The sequence below is a fragment of the Thalassophryne amazonica genome, chromosome 8 (genome assembly GCF_902500255.1).
Source record: "Thalassophryne amazonica chromosome 8, fThaAma1.1, whole genome shotgun sequence".
Classification (NCBI taxonomy): domain Eukaryota; kingdom Metazoa; phylum Chordata; class Actinopteri; order Batrachoidiformes; family Batrachoididae; genus Thalassophryne; species Thalassophryne amazonica.
This window is the reverse complement of record NC_047110.1, coordinates 56,845,938-56,866,243: the sequence shown is the minus strand read 5'-3', so window position 1 is coordinate 56,866,243 and position 20,306 is coordinate 56,845,938. Positions and strand designations below refer to the sequence as shown.

General features: G+C 45.2%; 1 protein-coding gene across 1 annotated transcript in view; it reads left to right on the top strand.

Moving 5' to 3' along the window:
• The window catches only part of LOC117515661 (CD81 antigen-like), a 29,412-nt gene extending 12,493 nt beyond the window's left edge, over positions 1 to 16,919 (top strand). The window contains exons 3-8 of the mRNA XM_034176322.1: positions 12,008 to 12,105; positions 12,665 to 12,739; positions 12,860 to 12,973; positions 15,541 to 15,660; positions 15,827 to 15,910; positions 16,353 to 16,919. Of these exons, the coding sequence (XP_034032213.1) occupies positions 12,008 to 12,105; positions 12,665 to 12,739; positions 12,860 to 12,973; positions 15,541 to 15,660; positions 15,827 to 15,910; positions 16,353 to 16,415 (554 nt within the window). The 3' untranslated portion in view covers positions 16,416 to 16,919. The remainder of the gene's footprint in view (positions 1 to 12,007; positions 12,106 to 12,664; positions 12,740 to 12,859; positions 12,974 to 15,540; positions 15,661 to 15,826; positions 15,911 to 16,352) is intronic.
• Positions 16,920 to 20,306: the final 3,387 nt, after the last annotated feature.

Here is a 20,306-nt window from a genome sequence, read left to right as displayed (position 1 = left end):
TTGTTATGTGTCGGACGCAGCTCGGAGAACCGACCAGCGTTTGAAGGACCCAGTATGAAATAAGCAGAGCACGGTACAAAGGCTAACTGAATTTAATACATAACAGTGAAAATGTAATAACAGAAAGGTGCGGCCTGGCGTGGTGCGCTCCCAGCAGCGCTAACGGTCCGGAGCCAGAAGCTGTTTCGGACCCAAGGACCCCGCCGACACCCCCCAGGTGGCCGCAACAACCGAGTCTGTGAAAGAAGGAACCATTATGTGAGTCCACACTCTACACACAGAACACTTAAAGGTGTACAAACAGCAAACACTTCCTGGCTTGATTACTGATCAGCTTCCCAACCTGCAGGCATGGAACATCCCGTTCACAAAACTCCACCGCAGTGGAAGCTGATACATGACTAACATACAGCTCAATACAATAAGGTGTGAGGGACACCACATTTACTGACTGTATAACTGTTAGTCACAAAATCCAACGTACCTCAGGAAGTGTGCTGACGAGCGTGAGACCTCACCCCCTCCTCTTTCACAGACCGTGCATCAAACCTGGACATTCTCAGCGTCCGCTGCTGATGAGATGGCTCCCAAGACGACGATCTCACCCGTCTGGTCACAAGGTCGAGTCTCTGGCAAATACACACTGTGCACTCCAGTCTTAAATGCCAACATGCTCCAATCCATCCAGATGCACCTCAGCTGTGAGTCCTGACGAGTCGCAGGTGATCAGGGTGAGGTCCTGACAGCCTCAGCAACGCAGCCACTCAGTCCCAAATGCACGCCACCTGGGAGGAAAACAAAAAGACAAACAAACCGGCAGCCAGGCCCCCCCAGCCATATAACACTCATCACAGCTTTGTGATGTCAGGACTTGACCATGTGGATTTGGGTTCACAGTTGTTGCTTGGAGCCCTCAGAACGAGGCTTTTAGCAAGTGTTCACTTCCTTTTGTTCCTGTCTGCAGATTACACAGTGACACAAGGAATAAATGAACTTACTTGGTTGTATAAAGACTCAATAGCCTTCAGATATGAAAGAGTGTTGCCATAGTAATGGAAGGCTGTGGAAATAATGCATGCGTTGCTGCAGTGCTGGGATACTGGGCCTGGTATCTGCTTTCTGCTACAAAAAAAAAAAAAAAACATCAAATCCTGAGAAAGAGAAGGCGCAGTATAGATGTAAGAAGAGTTGTGTGTGATATGTGAACATACAGTCACCCTCTCTGATGGATTCTGTCTCTTTCAGATGACATTAAATGTTAGATGTGTTTTGGTCAAAAGAAAGCAATGTAACTTTAAAATATGTAAGAAGATTTCAGCTGTCTGGTCAAGAGCACTGTTATGTATGTTTCTGCGCTGCAAAATAATTTTCAATTATTGTCCATTTGGTCTTTTATATTTAAGATAATGAATGCAAAATCAGAGGATCAGATTTGCTTTCGCATTTATTTTGTAAATTGTGTCTGTCCATCTACATCAACAGAAACATATCAGCAACTGACCAATTTATAGACAACAGACATTTATCTCAGAGATCATTCAATTAGACCATTTATTCTTCACTGTGTGCATTTTTAAAGGCATAATAACAACAACCATAATAATAATAACAAAATCTATAGTCTGAAAGAAATTTCAAAATTTGTTTTCTCTCCTTCAGCAATTCAAAAATGAAACATTTATCGTGAGCATGAAATTTATGCTATCTGGTCTACTGTCAAAAAGTGAGTAAGAGTTCATTAAAAATTCTCCTTTATGTTGGGTGTGACAGTCTTCATTTACATCTGACAGCAGGTGCAAATATTAAGATTGATTGAAGCACCTTGAGGCAACCTTGTGATTTGGCGCTATATAAATAAATGAAAATGAAATGAAAGATTGTTAAAATAAGACTTAAAACATTTTCAGTTTTACCTGCCTCGTAGTGCAGTACAATTTTATACCTTTATTTATTGATTTATTTTACATCATTGTTATTTATTTATGTTATTAATATATTTCATATTCCATTTTCAATTCTAATTCATTATTATTATTATATAATAGAAACTGTGGTGAAACATTTTAGACACGTTTACTGTGACAACACAATAATAATAATAAAAATAATAATAAGTGACATAGGCTCCTGCACCCCCCCCCCCCCCCCCCCGACTCACACAATATCTGTCATGAGATAATGAGTGACAGCTGTCACCCCCGGCTGTGTCCGTGGCGGCAGCGCCCTCTCGTGCCTGAAGCCCGCACTTCAGGCAGGGCGCCCTCTGGTGGTGGGCCAGCAGTACCTCCTCTTCTGGCGGCCCACACAACAGGACCCCCCCTCAACGGGCGCCTCCTGGCGCCCGACCAGGCTTATCCGGGTGACGGCGGTAGAAATCGGCCAGGAGGGCTGGATCCAGGATGAAGCTCCTCTTCACCCAGGAGCGTTCTTCGGGTCCATACCCCTCCCAGTCCACCAAATACTGGAACCCCCGGCCCATTCGACGGACGTCCAGGAGCCGGCGCACTGTCCAAGCCGGCTCCCCGTCAATGATCTGGGCAGGAGGCGGCGCCGGACCGGGAGCACAGAGGGGTGAGGTGTGGTGTGGTTTCAATCTGGACACATGGAAAACCGGATGGATCCGCAGTGAAGCCGGGAGTTGGAGCTTCACTGCGGCAGGGCTGAGGATCTTGAGGATTTTAAATGGTCCAATGTACCTGTCTTTCAACTTAGGTGAGTCCGCTTGGAGGGGGATGTACTTCGTTGATAACCACACCTCCTGCCCAGGCTGGTATGCAGGGGCCGGGGACCGCCGGCGGTCTGCATGGGCCTTAGCCCTCGTCCGGGCCTTTAACAAGGCAGAACGGGCGGTGCGCCACACCCGATGGCACCTCCGCAGGTGGGCCTGGACCGAGGGCACACCGACCTCTCCCTCTACCACGGGAAACAATGGGGGCTGGTACCCCAGACACACCTCAAATGGGGAGAGGCCGGTGGCAGAAGACACCTGGCTGTTATGTGCATACTCGATCCAGGCCAGATGGTTACTCCAGGCCGTCGGGTGCGCGGATGTCACACAGCGGAGGGTCTGTTCCAACTCTTGGTTGGCCCGTTCTGCCTGTCCGTTCGTCTGTGGGTGGTACCCGGACGAGAGGCTCACGGTGGCCCCCAGTTCTCTGCAGAAACTCCTCCAGACTTGAGAGGAAAACTGGGGACCACGATCCGAGACTACGTCAGTTGGTATCCCATGCAGACGGACGACGTGGTGGACCAGGAGGTCTGCTGTCTCCTGGGCCGTTGGGAGCTTCGGGAGGGCCACGAAGTGGGCCGCCTTGGAGAATCGGTCCACTATCATGAGGATGGTGGTGTTGCCCTGGGACGGTGGGAGGCCCGTGACGAAATCCAGGCCAATATGGGACCAGGGGCGATGAGGCACAGGAAGCGGCTGGAGAAGGCCTGGGACCTCTTGTGGTCTGACTTGCCCCTGGCACAGGTGGTGCAGGCCTGGATATACTCCCGGACGTCGGCCTCCATAGACGCCCACCAGAAGCGCTGCCGGACAACTGCCACGGTCCTTCGCACCCCTGGATGACAGGAGAGCTTGGAACCGTGACAGAAGTCCAATACTGCAGCTCTGGCCTCTGGTGGGACGTACAGTCGGTTCTTCGGCCCAGTTCCGGGATCCGTGCTCCGTGCCAGGGCCTCCCGGACGGTCTTTTCCACGTCCCAGGAGAGGGTGGCCACGATAGTGGACTCCGGAATGATGGGCTCCGGTGGATCCGACAGCTCAGTTTTGACTTCGTCTTCGTGTACCCGGGACAAGGCATCCGATCTCTGGTTCTTGGTCCCGGGGCGATAGGTGATCCGGAAGTCAAAACGTCTGAAGAACAGTGACCAGCGGGCTTGCCTGGGGTTCAGCCGCCTGGCGGTCCTGATATACTCCAGGTTCCGATGCTCAGTGAAAACCGTGAATGGCACAGACGCTCCCTCCAACAGGTGTCTCCACTCCTCAAGAGCCCCTTTCACCGCAAGGAGTTCCTGATTGCCGACGTCATAGTTCCGTTCAGGGGGGGTCAACCTGCGAGAAAAGTAGGCACACGGGTGAAGAACCTTATCGGTCTCTCCGCTCTGGGATAGCACGGCTCCTATCCCTGAGTCAGAGGCGTCCACTTCAACCACAAACTGGCGGCTAGGGTCGGGCTGCACCAGAACTGGTGCAGACGAGAACCGGCGTCTCAACTCCTTGAACACGGCTTCGCACCGATCCGACCAGGTGAAGGGGACTTTTGGAGAGGTCAGGGCTGTCAGGGGGCTAACTACCTGACTGTAGTCCTTAATGAACCTCCTGTAGAAATTTGCAAAGCCGAGAAACTGTTGCAGCTTCCTGCGGCTTGTTGGTTGGGGCCAATCTCTCACCGCCGCAACCTTGGCCGGATCAGGGGCGACGGAGTTGGAGGAGATGATGAACCCCAGGAAGGATAAAGAGGTGCGGTGAAACTCACACTTCTCGCCCTTCACAAACAGCCGGTTCTCCAACAACCGCTGCAGGACCTGACGTACATGCTGGACATGAGTCTCAGGGTCCGGGAAAAAGATGAGTATGTCATCCAGATATACGAAGATGAATCGGTGCAGGAAGTCCCACAAGATGTCGTTTACCAATGCTTGGAACGTCACGGGGGCGTTAGTGAGGCCGAACGGCATGACCAGGTACTCAAAATGACCTAATGGGGTGTTAAATGCCATCTTCCATTCGTCTCCCTTCCGGATCCGAACCAGGTGATACGCATTCCTAAGGTCCAGTTTGGTGAAAATTTGGGCTCCATGCAGGGGCGTGAACACTGAATCCAACAGGGGTAAAGGGTATCGATTACGAACCGTTATGTCGTTCAGCCCCCTGTAATCAATGCATGGACAGAGTCCGCCATCTTTCTTGCCCACAAAAAAGAAACCTGCACCCATCGGGGAGGTGGAATTCCGGATCAGCGCGGCAGCTAATGAGTCCCGGATGTAGGTCTCCATTGATTCGCGCTCAGGACGTGAGAGGTTGTACAGCCTGCTGGACGGGTACTCAGCGCCCGGGACCAAATCAATGGCACAATCGTATGGACGGTGCGGGGGAAGGGTGAGCGCAAGATCCTTGCTGAAGACGTCAGCAAGGTTGTGGTACTCAACCGGCACCGCCGTCAGATTGGGAGGGACTTTAACCTCCTCATTAGCATTTACACCGGGAGGAAGCGAGGATCCTAAACACTTCCGTTGGCAGGTTTCGCTCCACTGAGTCACAACCCCAGACGACCAATCAATCCGGGGATTGTGTTTAATCATCCATGGGAAGCCCAAAATCACGCGGGAGGTAGAAGGAATTACAAAAAACTCAATCTCCTCCCGGTGATTCCCAGACACTACCAGGGTTACAGGTAGTGTCTTGTGTGTGATAAAAGGGAGAAGAGTGCCATCTAGTGCTCGCACCTTCACTGGCAAAGAAAGCACCACCAGAGGGAGCCCTACCTCCCTTGCCCATCTGCTATCCAGCAGATTCCCTTCTGACCCCGTGTCCACCAGTGCTGGGGCTTGAAGGGTTAAATCCCCGCTCAGGATTTTAACTGGGAGTCGTGTTGACAGATGTGTATGACCCATGTGAATGTTTTGACCCCCCCCTCAGCCCAGTCTCTAAGGGCGGGCGTTTGTGTTTTGACTGTTTGAGGCAGTCTCTCTGCTGATGCTCACTCAAGCCGCAGACAAAACACTCCCCGCGGACCAGCCTCCTCTGTCTGAATGTGGCCCTGCTCGTGTCCCTAGCACCGTCAGCAGGGGGAGCTGTAGCCACACGGAGCGGTGTGGCTGTGGAGCGTGGGGAAGACGGCTCTCTTTCGGACCCAGGAGGAAGAGGGACGGCTTGTGCCTGACCACGCCCTTCGCCTCGCTCCCGTCGGTGTTCTTCTAACCGATTGTCCAATCGTAAGCTCAGCCAAATCCCGCGGTTCCTCCTTAGCCACCAGGTGCTCCTTCAGGATCGACGACAGTCTGTTTATGAAGGCGGCGCGGAGCGCAGTCATATTCCAGCCGGATCTCGCAGCCGTGATGCGGAAGTCGACTGCATATTCGGCTGCGCTTCGGCGCCCCTGTCTCATTGACAGCAGCACGGTAGACGCGGTTTCGCCTCTGTTAGGGTGATCAAAAACAGTTCTGAGCTCCCTCACAAACCAGTATAAGAGGTGAGGAGCTGTGAACTCTGTTCCCAAAGCGCTGTAGCCCAAACGCGTGCCTCGCCTCGAAGCAAATTAATCACGTAAGCCACCTTGCTGGCGTCAGACGCGTACATCACGGGACGTTGTGCAAAGACGAGCGAACACTGCATAAAAAAGTCCGCGCACGTCTCCACACAACCTCCGTACGGCTCTGGGGGGCTTATGTATGCTTCAGGGGATGGTGGGGGGGGGTCGTTGAATGACCAGTGGAATGTCTGTATTCGGCACCGGGTCGGCAGGAGGAGGAGCTGCAGCAGCGCCCTGAGCGCGCGCTTCCACCTGCGCGGTGAGAGCCTCCATCCTGCGATTAAGTATGATGTTTTGCTCGGTTATCAGGTCCATCCAAGCGGTAAAGGCGGTGAGGATGGGCTGCAACTCACCAATCACGCCTCCAGCCGACGCCTGCGCACCCTGCTCTTCCATTGGGTGTCCAACAGATGGTTGACGCCCCTCGGGATCCATGACGTTGGCCGAGATATCCTGTTGGGGAAAGTGTAGTGACACGGACCCACAACAGGGGGCGCAAATGAACGGTCAATAGATGAGCCAAAAGGTAACAATTTAATGTTGTGAATGTGCACAACGAATATACAGACAATCTCAGAATCTGATAGCAGTCAATACACAAAGGTGACGTGTGGGCAGGCTCGAGGATAGAAGACGTCTGTCCTGAGAAGAGCCGGAACCACACGATTTCCGCCGCCACCGAACCTGGTGAATACTGGAGCCGCCAAGTCCCGAATTCCCAGGTGATCACCGTCCCCGACTGTCGGATCTGGTACTGCTGGCGAGGAGCACAAACAGTGAGATGTGGGTGTGTGCACACCCAGTAACAAAAACAGTCAGAAGGTGGAAAGTCACCTCCACCTCTAATCACACACTCGTGCAGCTCCTGTTAACCACTTATCTGGTTGGGGTGTGAAGCGAAGCCGTCGCTGATCACACCAAAACGCCAATCCCACAGATAAGGCAACACCCACAGGAAAACGGCTGCAAAGAAGTTCAGACTATAAAGTCAGTGTTAAGTTCAGATACAGCAGAGAATATTACCTTCACAGGTAGATGATATCTCGGCAATGAGGTGGAGATGACGTCCAGGTTTTATGCAGTAGTACGATGAAGTGTAGATGGGTGACAGCTGTCATGAGATAATGAGTGACAGCTGTCACCCCCGGCTGTGTCCGTGGCGGCAGCGCCCTCTTGTGCCTGAAGCCCGCACTTCAGGCAGGGCGCCCTCTGGTGGTGGGCCAGCAGTACCTCCTCTTCTGGTGGCCCACACAACATACCCAAGCAGCCAAGTGCATATTAGCCTAAACTAAGAAAACTGTTGATTTGGAGATATTGGGTTTTGCACCCTTCGTATGTTTAATCAGTCTTTTGAGAGTTAAAGACAAATTCTCCCAGTTGAATTGCAAAAATGCCTGCCTTACCACAGTTTCCCATTTCCCGAGGAAGTGTAATGCCAGGAGGTCAGGGTTAAAGCAGAAAGAGTTTATCAATCAATCAATCAATTTTTTTTTATATAGCGCCAAATCACAACAAACAGTTGCCCCAAGGCGCTTTATATTGCAAGGCAAGGCCATACAATAATTATGTAAAACCCCAACGGTCAAAACGACCCCCTGTGAGCAAGCACTTGGCTACAGTGGGAAGGAAAAACTCCCTTTTAACAAAAGAAACCTCCAGCAGAACCAGGCTCAGGGAGGGGCAGTCTTCTGCTGGGACTGGTTGGGGCTGAGGGAGAGAACCAGGAAAAAGACATGCTGTGGAGGGGAGCAGAGATCGATCACTAATGATTAAATGCAGAGTGGTGCATACAGAGCAAAAAGAGACAGAAACAGTGCATCATGGGAACCCCCCAGCAGTCTACGTCTATAGCAGCATAACTAAGGGATGGTTCAGGGTCACCTGATCCAGCCCTAACTATAAGCTTTAGCAAAAAGGAAAGTTTTAAGCCTAATCTTAAAAGTAGAGAGGGTGTCTGTCTCCCTGATCTGAATTGGGAGCTGGTTCCACAGGAGAGGAGCCTGAAAGCTGAAGGCTCTGCCTCCCATTCTACTCTTACAAACCCTAGGAACTACAAGTAAGCCTGCAGTCTGAGAGCGAAGCGCTCTATTGGGGTGATATGGTACTACGAGGTCCCTAAGATAAGATGGGACCTGATTATTCAAAACCTTATAAGTAAGAAGAAGAATTTTAAATTCTATTCTAGAATTAACAGGAAGCCAATGAAGAGAGGCCAATATGGGTGAGATATGCTCTCTCCTTGTAGTCCCCGTCAGTACTCTAGCTGCAGCATTTTGAATTAACTGAAGGCTTTTTAGGGAACTTTTAGGACAATTTGATAATAATGAATTACAATAGTCCAGCCTAGAGGAAATAAATGCATGAATTAGTTTTTCAGCATCACTCTGAGACAAGACCTTTCTGATTTTAGAGATATTGCGTAAATGCAAAAAAGCAGTCCTACATATTTGTTTAATATGCGCTTTGAATGACATATCCTGATCAAAAATGACTCCAAGATTTCTCACAGTATTACTAGAGGTCAGGGTAATGCCATCCAGAGTAAGGATCTGGTTAGACACCATGTTTCTAAGATTTGTGGGGCCAAGTACAATAACTTCAGTTTTATCTGAGTTTAAAAGCAGGAAATTAGAGGTCATCCATGTCTTTATGTCTGTAAGACAATCCTGCAGTTTAGCTAATTGGTGTGTGTCCTCTGGCTTCATGGATAGATAAAGCTGGGTATCATCTGCGTAACAATGAAAATTTAAGCAATACCGTCTAATAATACTGCCTAAGGGAAGCATGTATAAAGTGAATAAAATTGGTCCTAGCACAGAACCTTGTGGAACTCCATAATTAACTTTAGTCTGTGAAGAAGATTCCCCATTTACATGAACAAATTGTAATCTATTAGACAAATATGATTCAAACCACCGCAGCGCAGTGCCTTTAATACCTATGGCATGCTCTAATCTCTGTAATAAAATTTTATGGTCAACTGTATCAAAAGCAGCACTGAGGTCTAACAGAACAAGCACAGAGATGAGTCCACTGTCCGAGGCCATAAGAAGATCATTTGTAACCTTCACTAACGCTGTTTCTGTACTATGATGAATTCTAAAACCTGACTGAAACTCTTCAAATAGACCATTCCTCTGCAGATGATCAGTTAGCTGTTTTACAACTACCCTTTCAAGAATTTTTGAGAGAAAAGGAAGGTTGGAGATTGGCCTATAATTAGCTAAGATAGCTGGGTCAAGTGATGGCTTTTTAAGTAATGGTTTAATTACTGCCACCTTAAAAGCCTGTGGTACATAGCCAACTAACAAAGATAGATTGATCATATTTAAGATCGAAGCATTAAATAATGGTAGGGCTTCCTTGAGCAGCCTGGTAGGAATGGGGTCTAATAAACATGTTGATGGTTTGGATGAAGTAACTAATGAAAATAACTCAGACAGAACAATCGGAGAGAAAGAGTCTAACCAAATACCAGCATCACTGAAAGCAGCCAAAGATAACGATACGTTTTTGGGATGGTTATGAGTATTTTTTTCTCTAATAGTTAAAATTTTGTTAGCAAAGAAAGTCATGAAGTCATTACTAGTTAAAGTTAATGGAATACTCAGCTCAATAGAGCTCTGACTCTTTGTCAGCCTGGCTACAGTGCTGAAAAGAAACCTGGGGTTGTTCTTATTTTCTTCAATTAGTGATGAGTAGAAAGATGTCCTAGCTTTACGGAGGGCTTTTTTATAGAGCAACAGACTCTTTTTCCAGGCTAAGTGAAGATCTTCTAAATTAGTGAGACGCCATTTCCTCTCCAACTTACGGGTTATCTGCTTTAAGCTACGAGTTTGTGAGTTATACCACGGAGTCAGGCACTTCTGATTTAAAGCTCTCTTTTTTAGAGGAGCTACAGCATCCAAAGTTGTCTTCAATGAGGATGTAAAACTATTGACGAGATACTCTATCTCACTTACAGAGTTTAGGTAGCTACTCTGCACTGTGTTGGTATATGGCATTAGAGAACATAAAGAAGGAATCATATCCTTAAACCTAGTTACAGCGCTTTCTGAAAGACTTCTAGTGTAATGAAACTTATTCCCCAGTGCTGGGTAGTCCATCAGAGTAAATGTAAATGTTATTAAGAAATGATCAGACAGAAGGGAGTTTTCAGGGAATACTGTTAAGTCTTCTATTTCCATACCATAAGTCAGAACAAGATCTAAGATATGATTAAAGTGGTGGGTGGACTCATTTACTTTTTGAGCAAAGCCAATAGAGTCTAATAATAGATTAAATGCAGTGTTGAGGCTGTCATTCTCAGCATCTGTGTGGATGTTAAAATCGCCCACTATAATTATCTTATCTGAGCTAAGCACTAAGTCAGACAAAAGGTCTGAAAATTCACAGAGAAACTCACAGTAACGACCAGGTGGACGATAGATAATAACAAATAAAACTGGTTTTTGGGACTTCCAATTTGGATGGACAAGACTAAGAGTCAAGCTTTCAAATGAATTAAAGCTCTGTCTGGGTTTTTGATTAATTAATAAGCTGGAATGGAAGATTGCTGCTAATCCTCCGCCCCGGCCCGTGCTACGAGCATTCTGACAGTTAGTGTGACTCGGGGGTGTTGACTCATTTAAACTAACATATTCATCCTGCTGTAACCAGGTTTCTGTAAGGCAGAATAAATCAATATGTTGATCAATTATTATATCATTTACCAACAGGGACTTAGAAGAGAGAGACCTAATGTTTAATAGACCACATTTAACTGTTTTAGTCTGTGGTGCAGTTGAAGGTGCTATATTATTTTTTCTTTTTGAATTTTTATGCTTAAATAGATTTTTGCTGGTTATTGGTGGTCTGGGAGCAGGCACCGTCTCTACGGGGATGGGGTAATGAGGGGATGGCAGGGGGAGAGAAGCTGCAGAGAGGTGTGTAAGACTACAACTCTGCTTCCTGGTCCCAACCCTGGATAGTCACAGTTTGGAGGATTTAAGAAAATTGGCCAGATTTCTAGAAATGAGAGCTGCTCCATCCAAAGTGGGATGGATGCCGTCTCTCCTAACAAGACCAGGTTTTCCCCAGAAGCTTTGCCAATTATCTATGAAGCCCACCTCATTTTTTGGACACCACTCAGACAGCCAGCAATTCAAGGAGAACATGCGGCTAAACATGTCACTCCCGGTCCGATTGGGGAGGGGCCCAGAGAAAACTACAGAGTCCGACATTGTTTTTGCAAAGTTACACACCGATTCAATGTTAATTTTAGTGACCTCCGATTGGCGTAACCGGGTGTCATTACTGCCGACGTGAATTACAATCTTACCAAATTTACGCTTAGCCTTAGCCAGCAGTTTCAAATTTCCTTCAATGTCGCCTGCTCTGGCCCCCGGAAGACAATTGACTATGGTTGCTGGTGTCGCTAACTTCACATTTCGCAAAACAGAGTCGCCAATAACCAGAGTTTGATCCTCGGCGGGTGTGTCGTCGAGTGGGGAAAAACGGTTAGAGATGTGAATGGGGGTTAGGGATGTCTGGAAAGCATTTTCTGTACAGGCAGTTTAACACAGTCAGGTCCTCCCCTTTTTTCAGGATCTACAGCTCCTCTTCCACAGCGACAGTGTCATGTCATCTATTTGCAGGGAAGGATGGAACAAACATTCAAGACATCCCTCACCAAACACAGGACAACACACTGTGTGCTGCCCCCTGGTGGTGCTGAGCACACAGTGATGGCCATGTCTTTCTCTTGACAGGTGTGTACATACTGATAGCCGTCGGTGCTGTGATGATGCTTGTTGGTTTCGTCGGTTGTTACGGAGCCATTCAGGAGTCTCAGTGTCTGCTGGGGACGGTGAGTGTGCACGACAACTGTACACGACATCCTCATAAGACTCAGCTGGTGCACCTGCGCGGTGCTCACTGGGTTATCGGTAGTGTTTGAGCAAACAGAGATTTATTGAATCAAATTTCTTTTTATCTTTATGCAAGTAAAATAAATCCATTTAAATAACTTAGTGGTAAATATTTGAACCTCTAAGGCCGTGACCTGCACTGCAGAAAGGCACAAGATAAGCTCAGACAATTATGTTTTGAACCTTTTTTAATTGCAAACACATTCAGTATAATTACAACCAGTTCAGACATTGATTTGACTTTCCCAAATGTACATGTTACATTACTACTTTTCTATAGTTCAGGATAAGGCAGTTGTTTAATTATGTTTGCATTTCTACTTAACCGGTTATTTTGGTGGCATTAGATCGACAGCTGCAAACCGACAGAATATCAAATGCTACAATATGTTGTGCACATTGATTTTGTTTCCACCTTAAGCAATTCTATTACAAAATGGTCAGTTCTAATTCATACAAAAGTCATCAAGTTGTTGTTTTGGTGTTTGCTTTCTTTAGTTCTTCTTCTTCTTGGTGATTCTCTTTGCTTGTGAAGTGGCTGCAGCAATCTGGGGTTTCATGAACAGGGACACAGTAAGTAATGTCTCCTCTCTGCAGCATTGCTGGATGTTTGATGGTTGTCTTTTCTCCACCTGCTCCAGTGAAACTGTTCAGTTTGTGTCACTGAACCGACCTACATGATTTTGTCCACAGATCTCCAAAGAACTGATCAACTTCTATGACTCTGCATACATCAATGCTCTGGATGTCTCTGGGTCTAGCAGTAAAGATTCAGCCATCAAGGTGCTGCATGTCTTCCACAATACGGTATGCAAAATTTCATTTCGCTTTGAGCTCTCTCATTCCCTCTCTGTCTTTCTTGAAAGGCATGGAAAAGGTTGGGAAACCTTTGGCATTTACCAGTGGTGGAAAATCCCAGCTTCAGAAAGTAAAAGTCCTACCATGCATTGCTTCTACCTGTGCACCTAAAACAGGTGATTTCACTGGTTAGCTCATCTACCTGCCTGAAGAGTTGAACTAATTGGAATCAGCTGGTTTAGTGGGGTCGGAGTTGTGCTTGGTGGTTAACACTGTTGCCTCACAGCAAGAACATCCCAAGTTTGCTTCCGACCTGGTCCTTCCTGTGTGGAGTTTGAATGTGCTCCCTATGTTTGTGTGGGATCCTTCCAGATGTTCTGTCTTCCTTCCAGTTCCAAGGACATGCAGGTTAGGTGAACTGGTGACTCTAAACTGACCATAGGTGAGAGTGAGAGTGTGAATGTATTTGTTTGTCTATACGTGTCAGCCCAGTGACAGACTGGTGGCCTATCCAGAGTTTACCACAGCACTCACACAATGACCTCTGGCACAGGCTCCAGACTCCCCTTGACCCATAACTGGAATACACAAGTTTAGAAAATGGATGGTCTAGTGGTGGGTGGAAACTAATATGGTAGAAGTTTTACTCACTAAATCAAAGATTTTCCACCTCTGGCTTTGATATGTAAAATTGTTTATGATACCAGATTTTAAGAAAAGAATGAGTCAATAGAAATTAAATTTGAATCATTTATGTTTAAGTTGCTCAATTTGAAAAACTGAATCTGAAATGTATTATCTGACATTGAATTTATTAGTTTCGAACTGAATTCTGATGAACTTGAAACCAAATGCAATAATCTGTCTATATACACTTCCAATGTAATAGTGGTATAATGTGTCCAAATGTTAGACTGGTATAAACATCTGTAAACCTGTAAATTAAATGAATGAAAAACCAACCAACTGCATATCTGCCCCACGACAGAAATGCACTAATGCTGAGCCTGGCTATACTTCATTTTAAAAGAAACACACCTGTGGCATTTGCTATTTAGAGAACCTGGACACTTGTCAAAATGCAGAATGCAGGCAGAAAATATATATAAATCTATCGCCCCTCTCTTACAACTGGGACCACTTTGGTCTTTACCTTCCACATCTGCTCCAGTTGCTCCTTCAGCCCTTGGTACTTTCTCATGCTCCTTCTTTCTGATGTTGCTGTCAGCTGGGGCTGCCACATCGATCACAACTGTGGTCTTCTTTCCCTTGACAACCAGTACTAGGTTTGGTTGGTTTACCAGCAGCTGCTTGTCTGTCTGGAATTTGGAGTCCCACAGGACCTTAGCCGTGTCATTGTTGACCATCTTTGGTGGTGTCCCCCATTGGGACTTGGGGACTTTTAATCCGTATGCATCATAGATGTTCCTGTACATGATTCCCAACACTGGATTGTGCCTCTCAGTGAATGCTCTCCCAGCTTGTATCTTGCATCCTGCTACTATATGCTGGATTGTCTCTGGAGCACATTTGCATAGCCTGCAACTTGGGTCCTGTCAGCTGTGGTGGACTAACTGCCTCTATGGATCTGGTGCTCAGGGCTTGTTCTTGTGTCATGATCAGAGCCTGTGTGCTGTCCTTTAGGCTGGCCTTTTCTAGCCATTGGTAGGACTTCTTGATGCCAGCCACTTCCTCTGTCTGTCGACGGTACATCCCATGGAGGGACTTGGTCTTCCAATGATATCTTCTCCTCCTGTTCCTTAACACCATCTGCCTTCAGCTGTTTGAGGTATTCCTGTAGCACCTGATCTTGGGGGCCATCTTTCTGATGGATTTATGGATGCTTCTCATCTCACCCTGGATTGTGGCTCTGACACATTCTCACCCTCCTCTTTCCGCTGGCCATAGAGCCTCAGGGTGCTGGATTTTGGGTGGAAACATCCGTGAATTCTGAGGTGTTTTCATGTCTTGACATCAGTGGCATCTATCTCCTCCTGTGGTCAACTTATATATATATATATATATATATATATATATATATATATATATATATATATATATATATATATATAGCCTCACAACAGGAATACACTAACACTGAGTCTAACTATGCCTCAATTTAAGAGAAACACACCAATGGGACTTGCTGTTTGGATGCTCGGTGTGATAACTAGCTATAACACTCACGGTGTGCTGTGCACTGCTTTGCACCAAGTGGAAGATATGACCCTATGACTTCACAATTTCAAAAATGTGAGACTGCAAAGACAATTAACTACCATCTAATTAAATACAACTGGGATTGTATGAAACCTAAGAAGGATTTTAACTCTTGCAGGCTTCTTATCAATCTTTTTCTGATCATTATCAGATTAATTTATGTTTAACTTTACACATGCTGTACAGATTCATGCCGTGCACAAAAGAAATAAAAAGAGAAACTTGCACAATCCAAAACAATTGTTTATGGGCTACAATGACTGAATAAAATACATTTCCATCAGAACTATTGCATGGCTTTATGTTGTTTATGTTGTTGTACAATACTGAGTGTGAGTCATGTTTGTCCTCTTCAGCTTGAGTGCTGCGGTAAAGGAGATGACACTGCTCTCTTCAAGCAAGTCGCCAGCACCTTGTGTCCTCAAAAATCCACAGCAGACCTCCTGAAGTCTCAGGAAGACCCCCTAAACCCTCTGGTAGTACAAGTACTTTATAAATTACAAAGCAAACATGCAATTAACAAGATTGATATTAGGCAACAAATACTTGGTGTTTCAGTATTTAGTCCCTCTATAGGCACCTGAACCTGGAGTTTTGTGACGCATTCAGTGCTGATTCATCATTACCTGTGTCCTCTCCCAGAGCTGTCACAAGAAGCTGAGCGAACTGTTCTCACAGAAGCTCTACCTTATCGGATTGGCTGCCTTGGTGGTCGCTGTCATCATGGTGAGTGATTGAGTGAAGGAGACAACCAACAGGACATGAAAAGTGGACATATCACACAGCTGGTGGGAACAGCTGCGAGAGCAGATACACTTTGGGTTTCCTTAAACACCAACTGACGAATAAGATCATGCCCCAGAATGTAACTCAGAAGATGCTTCTGTTAACAGCACAGTTACTCGAATACAGAAATGATTCTAACAGACCAGCAACCACACACAGATGTGACCTTTGCAACAGAGATGGTTACTCCCACATTGGCATATACAGTCACAGATGGCGCTGTTCTCCCCTCACAGTTAGACAAGCCGTGACATATACAGACAACACTACAGACAGATGTAACAAAGATGTATTTCATGGTCAACCTTCACTGACGGAGGCCTAGAGACACTTGAATATAGTCTTATTCATGGACTCTGTCCTTCTTTGTTGTTCCTTTTAGATCTTTGAGATGATCTTCACTATGGTGCTCTGCTGCGGGATCCGTAACAGCCCGGTGTACTGAGAGCCCGGGCAACAATCCGCATCAGCCTGTGGTGATGCAGATACTCTGGGAGGTGCTAAAGAACAGTTAATGTAATACAACAAACACAATGAGATGAATATCTGTTCTTTGATTTTCGATCCAACTTTTTAAAAATTGCCTCTACAACAGCATGAATGAATATCACATTTTTTTTTAATGCAACAATCTGACGACAGATTTTCTGCATTGTTCATCCCTCTCTCTCTCTCTCTCTCTCTCTCTCTCTCTCTCTCACACACACACACGCACGGTTCTTGTTCTTTCAAAGGACTCTCCCCACTTTGTGGTTATACATCAAAATGTGCTGTTAGCGTTGTTGATATTTCCCCTGATGAATCCGAGTACACCAACTTGAGGACAGCATCCTTGTCTGTTGTTTGTCATATTCATGCAGTGCCATTATTTTCTTCAGTTATTTTTCTTTCAGCTACCAGACCAGTATGGTAGTTTGCTGAAAAAGTATATAAAATGATCCCTTTACATTAATGATTTTGTGCCATATGAAGAATATTATTTAACTTTTTTTAGTTTTTCAGATGAACTCATATGTTGTCAAATCTCTCAATTCACTTAAGTTCATGTTGATTTTCTTAATGTATAAACTGTGTATATACTCTTTTGTTAATACCACTCTGGAGAGTTCAAATATTCACTGTTTATTTTTTATGATGTAACTCCTTGTCGAGCTCTGTGGTTGTAAAATTTAAGCACCAGGGTTTTATAATAACTTTACACAAATTTCATAGTTTCGCTTCCTTCCACTTGAATCACTTTTCCCATTGATTAAACAATGACTCAAATATTATATACAGTTTCTCCACCTGTTTTAAATTTGTTCTTCCCCAGTGGTGGGCACAGCTAATCAAAAATTTAGCTTCAATAACTGTTACCCAAAAGGTAAATTGTGATAACGCTAATCTGATAAACTGCTAAAGGTGACTATTAATATATATTACTGTATATGAATTACATATGGAGAGTAGTAGATCTGAAATCAAACATATTTGGAGATGAGGAAGATGTGAGCATTGACCAACACCTGTACAGAACCTTTAGCATATCATATAGCCAGTATTCACATTTAACCAATAATTTAATAATTTGTTGTGTAACAAGACATTTGGGTACAATATTCTGTCAGAATGTGTCAGACCATGGAAATAGAGACTGGAATGGATGTCACGTGACTAGCGGCGTGCCGCACGGCGGCCATTACTAAGGGTGGAGAGAGACCTTGAGCCTGATAAGCAGAAACGAAATGAGGGGGGAAAAGGCAGCCAGTACTTCACCATCAACTGCACCAACTACAAAAACAAATTCTCCAATACTAAAATGAACTGTACAATAGCCTTAATGTAATTATGTAAAACAAATGTCTATTTTAAAGTCGTTTATGTCACAATTTAATATCAATATACTGAGACTATAACTCAACTCCATAAGTTCTTTTCATTAAGCTGCGTTCACATGCATACAGATATGGAAACAAAAATGTTTAAACATATTTATGTCTATATATATATATATACCGTATTTTCCGGACTATAAGTCGCACCGGAGTATAAGTCGCACCAGCCACTTTATCCATTATAAAGAAAAACAAACCATAAATAAGTCGCACCGGAGTATAAGTCGCACCAGCCACTTTATCCATTATAAAGAAAAATAAACCATAAATAAGGTCCACTGGACTATAAGTCCCATGGACATACAGGTATGTTAACATGAAAAGTTCAGATGATAATATTGTGACGGCTACCGTTTTCGGATGCATATTTCACCAGTCGCAACTTGTAATCTGCAGGGTATGATTTTCTTTTTGGTGGCATTTTTTCGGGCCTTCTCCGTTGTCTTGTTATGTTATCAGTAACGTTAAAATTTTTATTTTTCTATGGTAGTCAGAAGTCGCAGGAACAGTCACACAAGCCTCGAGTGCCCTCTCGTGAGCTGCATTTTACCTACGGATATGTTTGTATTTTGCGGACCACATTGCGAGCCGAACCATGCAGCGCCTACCTGCGCAGCTCATGACCTCCCAGCGGTGTCGATCCAGCTCCTTCCAAGTGGAGACGCTAATCCTCCGCCGTCGCTCAGTGCTCCCATGCAGCTCTCAGCGTCAACTCTGCTCACACTGATATCCAAGGGTTGAAGCTGTCTTGTTAGCCGTCCCGGAATAAACACCATGTTCGTCTGCTTCAAACGTTTTTCACAATCATCGACGCCAGCTCCTTCCAAGTGCACACGCTAATCCTCTGCCGTCGCTCACCCAATGCTCCCACGCAGCTCTCAGCGTCAACTTAAACACTCTGCTCACATTGATATCCAAGGGTTGAAGCTGTTCTGTTCGCCATGCCGGAATAACAGCAAGCACCGAGTTCGTCAGCTTCACACGCTGTGGGTGAGGTGAGGAATACGCATCCAAAGTTCTGTTCTCTGATTGGTTATCGCGACCAGCGTGAACTATAGGATGGCCGTCATACTACAGTGCCCATGATGCATTGCATTTCCTTTTCCGGTGGCCATTTTAAAACATAGATCGACTCTGTCACGTAAAATTGTTTTGTTACAGTAAATTAATTGAGATCCTACCGGTATATTTTTCATTTATAAGTCGCACCGGAGTATAGGTCGCACCCCCGGCCAAAACATGTAAAAAAGTGCGACTTATAGTCCGGAAAATACGGTACTTGCAGTTATTGTTTAATATGATAAGTGCATGGTGGTCACAGGCAGCATTTAAATTTTAACAGTGTGGTTAGGGGGATGGAGAAGGTACTTTTTACCCTGACTGAGGGTCAAAAGTCAAAAATTCTGAATGGTTTTATATCTACTTGGAATAAAATGTTAGTAAAAATCATATATATGTTGTTGTCATTAAAAGAGTAATAATATTACAGTGGAAAAAGCAGCAAGGTAAATGACCACAATGGCGAGGCATACTTCAGAATTATATTTTAATACATAAGGATTGTTTATCCAGGCACATATGGGTTTGTTAGAGCTTTTAATCAGCATGAATACAGCTTACAAGGCTTCATTTATAAAAATCCATTGAGAATTATGATGACAGGAAAAAAAAACATCACAGTAAATGAACAGAATGGCATATTTTCCCCAAATTTCCACACTTTACATAAAACTTTTTTTTTCTACCCAGACATGTATGGGTTCATTAGAAAGAGCAATTAAAGGGCTTTAAAACAGACCTACTTTTATTAAAATCTGTTAACAAATAGCGACAATAGAGAGAGAAAAGCAGCACAGTTTGTCATAATTTCCCCCAAATTTCTGCATTTTACATAAGTTTTTTTTTTCCACCCACACATGCATAGGTTCATTGGAAAGAGCTTTCAGATGGCTTTAAAACAAGCCTACATTTATTAAAATCCGTTTAGAAATAGCGACGCTAGTGCAAAAAAAACTGACCGCTTTTTTGATGATCGGCACATCTCCACCCTTAGCAATGGCACAATTTCTCGGATAGTCACACGACTGAAAAGCCACTGAAAGCCGTCTGAATCTTCCCAATGGTGCAAAAGCTGGGCATGTTACAACATGTCCTGTGAGGCTTCATCACGGAGGCGCTTTTGCTGCGCCATCAGCTTCTTGCCAATGAATTTCGCTGCAACTCTTTTCATGGCCAAATATTCTGTCACAGTGGAATGTGCCGAAAAAGTGCTGATGTCCACCTCTTCCACAATTTCTCGGATAGTCACACGACGGTCCCACATCACTACAGCGTTCACTTTGGAATGATCCGGTCATTTCAGCGTGTAGATGGCCGCCCGGAGCGCGGCTCGCTCTCCACCATTGTGCGGCCGTCTTTAAACCGGTTGAACTGCTCCTTAATCGGTGTGATGCCCATAGCAT